Here is a 5,157-nt window from a genome sequence, read left to right as displayed (position 1 = left end):
AGTGGAAAAGTGTCATTAGAGTTACCTTACTACTTTTCCTCCCACTGAGAAAAAGAAATGAACCAACATATTATTGTTCTTACAATCTTTTAAAGTTATTATGATGTTATCACAAAGTTTGACCCCTAACTTAAACCTCAACCTAACCATAAAGCCCTTACCCAAAAATGTCAAAATCTAGTTTTGTATTTTGTCAGTTTGTAACTGCATAGCCATTTGATCAGTCATCATAATTCATTATACCGATGAATTTAAGAGGCCTGTTTATAATTGGATTTTAAATAGTTTGTTAGATTGCAGCAGGTCTTTCCTTAGTTAGCTCTAACATGTTATTCATTTTATCCAGGAAAATCAATGGACTGAGAATGATGGCCAGGAGTCAATAATGTTAAGGTATGATGGCCAATTTAAATCATAATCTAGTTAGTTTGTGTAGGCCTACTTTTATCCTGCAAGGGAAGTTTGAATTTGTTTTTGCCTATGCTCAAAAATGCAAAAGCTCTTCCATATGGGTCAATTGTGGAAAACAATTCAAGATACATTTGTCTATGTGTACTGTAAAGTGTAGAAGGATTGGCAAGTTGGCTCAGACAATGTGTCTACATTGCCAAAACACATTTAATTGCCCTGGTTGCGAACCTTTTCATGTTTGGCACTGTGTGTGTAGATGTACATTTATGGGTTTACTTTATATTGTCTAACTGCATGAAATCTCTTTCACAGAGGCACACCTGTGGCATAATGACTCTTTTTGTTTGGTGTAGCCCTTCATTCGCTCGCACTCATCAGCCTACGATTCATCCATTATGTGCTAACTCAAGTGTTTTACATAATAAACCACGAAAAGGCAGCTCCTGTCTAACTGTCTGCATGTGTTTCTCACTCTGTCTCTCACCCGCACAGCAGAATCGGGGATGTTTGCTTGAACTGTAATCTGTCCCTCGGGCAACTGGAAGAGAATTGTATTTGAAGGCGACACGTAGCGCTAGTGCTGTAATGCTAGCTGTTCAGTTTCGAGGGACAAATAAGAGACAGCTTTTATAAGAAGATCGTTAACTGTATCTGTTAGCTCGGTCCCTCTGCGCCACATACAGCATCACTGAGCTGTAGTGGATTTAGCAAAGATGGCAACAAAAGCAAACGGTCGAGTTTCCACAATGTCTGGCATTCTAGTATATTTACTTTACATTGACTTGTAGTTTTCATAGTTTTCAAGACATTCCTTGTAGTTTAACTTTTTTTTGTGATTTGTAGCTGTTGTGTAATTACTTTTGTAGCAACACTTCACAGCACATTGTATAAAGTGGTAACCTGTACTTGTTACCCTCATGACCTATTTCTGATTAATTGCTGTAACCTATTATAGGTTGATTCAGTCATGTTAAATAATATTTTTGACTTGAATAAAACCAATTAATTTTGATGTTACCACATGAAGCCATCTTTCTTTCTCCCATTTTTCTCCCCAATTTGTACTGCCCAATTCCCAATGTGCTCTAAGTCTTCGTGGTGGCGTAGTGACTTGCCTCAATCCGGGTGGTGGAGGATGAACCTCAGTTGCCTCCGGGTCTGAGACCATCAATCCGCACATCTTATCACATGGCTTGTTGAGCGCATTAACATGGAGCCATCGCGCATGTGGAGGCTTCATGCTATTCTCCTCGACATCCACGCACAACACACCACACGCCCCACCGTGAGCGAGAACCACATTATAGCGAACACAAGGAGGTTACCCCATTTGACTCTACCCTCTCTAGCAACCAGGCCAATTTTTTTGCTTAGGAGACCTGGCTGGAGTCACTCAGCTCGCCCTGGATTTGAACTCGTGACTCCAGAGTTGGTAATCAGCGTTTTTTCTTGCTGAGCTACCAAGGCCCCATGAAGCAAATTATTTAAAGTTTTTAAGGTTATTTTTTTCTGTGTAAGATTGTACTGTAGACATAACTGTTTGTTAATTTATTAGGTGACAGAAACTAACAATGAACAATTATACTGTATATTGTATTTATTTTTTACAACATGTATTAATCTTGGTTAATATTAATTTATAAATATACTATTGTTCATTTAAACACTGTAAAAAAAAAATGTGAGGTAAGCTAAAAAATGTGCTTCATCTAAATTAACTGGTTTTATTCAGTTCATATGCTAACTATATTTACCTAACAAACTATGTACACTTTTTCAGTGTAGTTAATATCAGTTCAAAATGCATTAACTATTGTTAATGTTAATGCTACACATGTATACTGTATATTGAAGTTCAAGTATATCTAAGATTACTAAATGCTTTAAAATATTGTTCATTGTTTATCCGTGTTAACCATTATGTTAACTAATGTTCACATTATTTTAAAGTGTCACTATTACTTTAGATTCTATATTTCACAGGTCCAACTATGACATTTCTCTGGAAATCTTGTTGCGTTTCAGGTATATTTACATCACAGAATGGGTTATGAAAGCAACGACAGTTCAGATGAGTGAGTTAAGGCAGTGATTTATTCTTAGACACCTGTGATACGTCTAAAGTAAGGACAATTCTTATATACATAGGATATGAGAATAATGGCAGTAGAGACGTTCTCACTTGTTTATTTCTGCCACAATGTGTATAGATGGATATGTATATTTATATATTGCATTGTCTTTATTATACAAACACATCAGACTGAGTTGGTTGGTGATAAAACTCGCAGATGGATTGATTGACAGGTGAGATCATTAAAATGACTGTCTCTGTACAGATGTTTGGCTAAGTTGACTGACTGATGTGATTAGTTGAATGGGTCTTATGAGGAGTATTCATACTCTTCTGCGCTTCTTCGGCCAAAGTCCATCCAGCCCAGGTAATCTCTGTCCTTTATTCTGTGAGAAGTGCCCGTAGACCTGCTATTGACAGATGGACTTCTGCGGTATGCACCTACATGAATGGACAAAGATTTAATTTACTTAACAGTCAAATGAAAAATTCCAAAAAGAAAAATGTTAATGCCAGGACCGATGAGGAATGTAAATGTGGCATGATCACAGTTTATTGAGTATAAAACAATATGCCTAAGGGCAAGTGATAGAAGTCCTTTAATTATGAAAAAAGTGAAATCTCACCTTTGGCAGAGATGATTCTGGCAAGTAGTTCAGTCAGGCTGCTGCGGGGGTCTTCACTGTCCTCTGGTTTGGACAGCAGGCTGAGATGTCCAATGGGTGATGCTGCACGGGTGTGGCGTGTGTGTCCGGCTACATGATCAGGCTGAACATCGTCCCGTGAGTGTGTGGGGAGAGCAAGGCAACTGCTGGTGGAGAGCGCTGCCAGCAGCACACACACACAGATCCCAGTGTTCATGGCTGAAGAACACAAACACGTTTTTGATCAAACTTGAGCTTTAAAATGGTAAAATATGGTAAAGCATAACATTTTAAAGGATTTTAAAGGATAACAAGAGTAAAAAAAAAATATTAATAAAAAAACAGTAATGTCAATGTGCTAAGAATATTTTTTATCTGATTGGTCAAACAATTAAACCACAGACTATTAATATATTTCCTTTCTTAATAAATAATTAGGAGTAAAATGAAATAGTTTCACCTGCCTTTACCAAAGATGTATTAACTTGACTATGTCCAGTATGGTGTACCAGTATAGTAGACAAAAAAAAAAACAATAGTGTGAAATTAAATTAATGGTACACTAATCACGTAGAGATGTTGAAATGCATAATCTGGTTAGGTAAAAATCTCTGTATTTTACTTTCTCAATCCACAGGCTCCATTAAAAACATTTTTTATTTTCCCAAAAGGTCCATCTTATTAGTTTCTGCCTTCAACACTCCGGTTTATGACAGTTAGTCCACTTACCATTATTTTACAATGAATTGTTTCAGACAATTTTTGTTTGATATTAATAAATAAATATCCCTAATTGAATTCAAGCCAAGAAGCATTAGCGATGGACTAATAAATGGAATTCATTGGGATCAAATGGGATTCAAACCAATTTTTCAATAATTGAATAAAATCACTCATGCATTCACGCTATAGAACCAAAATCTCATTTATTTTTTCCAAAAACTATTTTACCATCTTCAAATTTAAACGTGCACATCCTAATATTACAATTCAATTATAGGACTTACAAAATAAACATAGATTTCAATTTTACAAATTCATCTTTGTATTAAATAGCATTCAATTGAATTACAGTATATAATGTAATCTTATTAAATATTTTTAATCTTATATAATATATTTTACAAACATTATGGTGGTAAGAGACATGATTTCACACAGCAAATCTTCCAAATAAAAAAAATAAACAAAAACAGTCAATGCAAGCATACAACACTCAGCCAGGTAAAAATCCAGATGTAAATTCATACCTTCAGGTGAGTCTCAGAGATCCACCAGAGAGAGAGAGAGAGAGAGCTGCAGAAAGAGAGATAGACAGAGAGAGATGTAGAACACACGCTGACTGCAGAATAAATGTGTGTGTGTCTGTAACTTCAGTGCAATGTGGAAGAGGGGCCCTTAAATACTGCTGTGAAGTGGGCTGGCTCTGTGTGACCCACGTAGCGATAGCGCAACTCCACAGTCTGTGTATGTGAATGAGGATGTGTATTTGCGCAAGCCTGACGCAGAACCAAGAGTCTGGAGTATTCTTACAGGATACAGATTATGAGCTTGTCACTCAAGGGGATCGGGGGTCTCCAGAGGCTAGTCCATTCTCATTTATAGATATACACACCTACATGGTTCACTTCCACAACAGCTGTGTTTCATCTTACCTTCCCATCAGGTGTCCATCCCTCTTTGGCCAAGGACCATGGGAGACACATTTTGATGTTATAGATAAATATGTGTAATCAGAGGTGGGTAGTAATGCGCTACATTTACTCAATTACATTTACTTGAGTAACTTTTTGGGGAAAAGATTTACTTTTAGAGTAGGTTTAAAAGTGGGTACTTTTTACTCTCACTTAAGTAAATTTAGAATGACATTTTTTTACTTTTACTGCTTTACAATGTGTGGCGTTACTGTCATTACATTGCTGGGTTTAACTTTACTTCATGTGTAATTTATTGAGTGATGGGAATTTACGAGACAGGAAGTTCACACTGCTGCACGCGCTGAGCCGGTGTCACAGACTGTCACTCAAG

At 36.7% G+C, this 5,157-nt stretch overlaps 1 protein-coding gene across 1 annotated transcript; it reads right to left on the bottom strand.

Annotated features, from left to right (window-relative positions):
- Positions 1 to 2,501: 2,501 nt before the first annotated feature.
- On the bottom strand, positions 2,502 to 4,516 carry LOC127657527 (cholecystokinin-like). The gene is made up of 3 exons (XM_052146366.1): positions 4,380 to 4,516; positions 3,112 to 3,348; positions 2,502 to 2,926 (listed from the first exon to the last, which is right to left on the bottom strand). The coding sequence occupies exons 2-3, from the start codon at positions 3,344 to 3,346 to the stop codon at positions 2,796 to 2,798; spliced, it is 366 nt and encodes a 121-aa protein (XP_052002326.1). The 5' UTR covers positions 3,347 to 3,348; positions 4,380 to 4,516; the 3' UTR covers positions 2,502 to 2,795.
- Positions 4,517 to 5,157: the final 641 nt, after the last annotated feature.

The sequence above is a fragment of the Xyrauchen texanus genome, chromosome 17, assembly GCF_025860055.1.
Source record: "Xyrauchen texanus isolate HMW12.3.18 chromosome 17, RBS_HiC_50CHRs, whole genome shotgun sequence".
NCBI classification, from domain to species: Eukaryota; Metazoa; Chordata; class Actinopteri; order Cypriniformes; family Catostomidae; genus Xyrauchen; species Xyrauchen texanus.
This window is presented reverse-complemented; position numbering and strand designations above follow the sequence as displayed.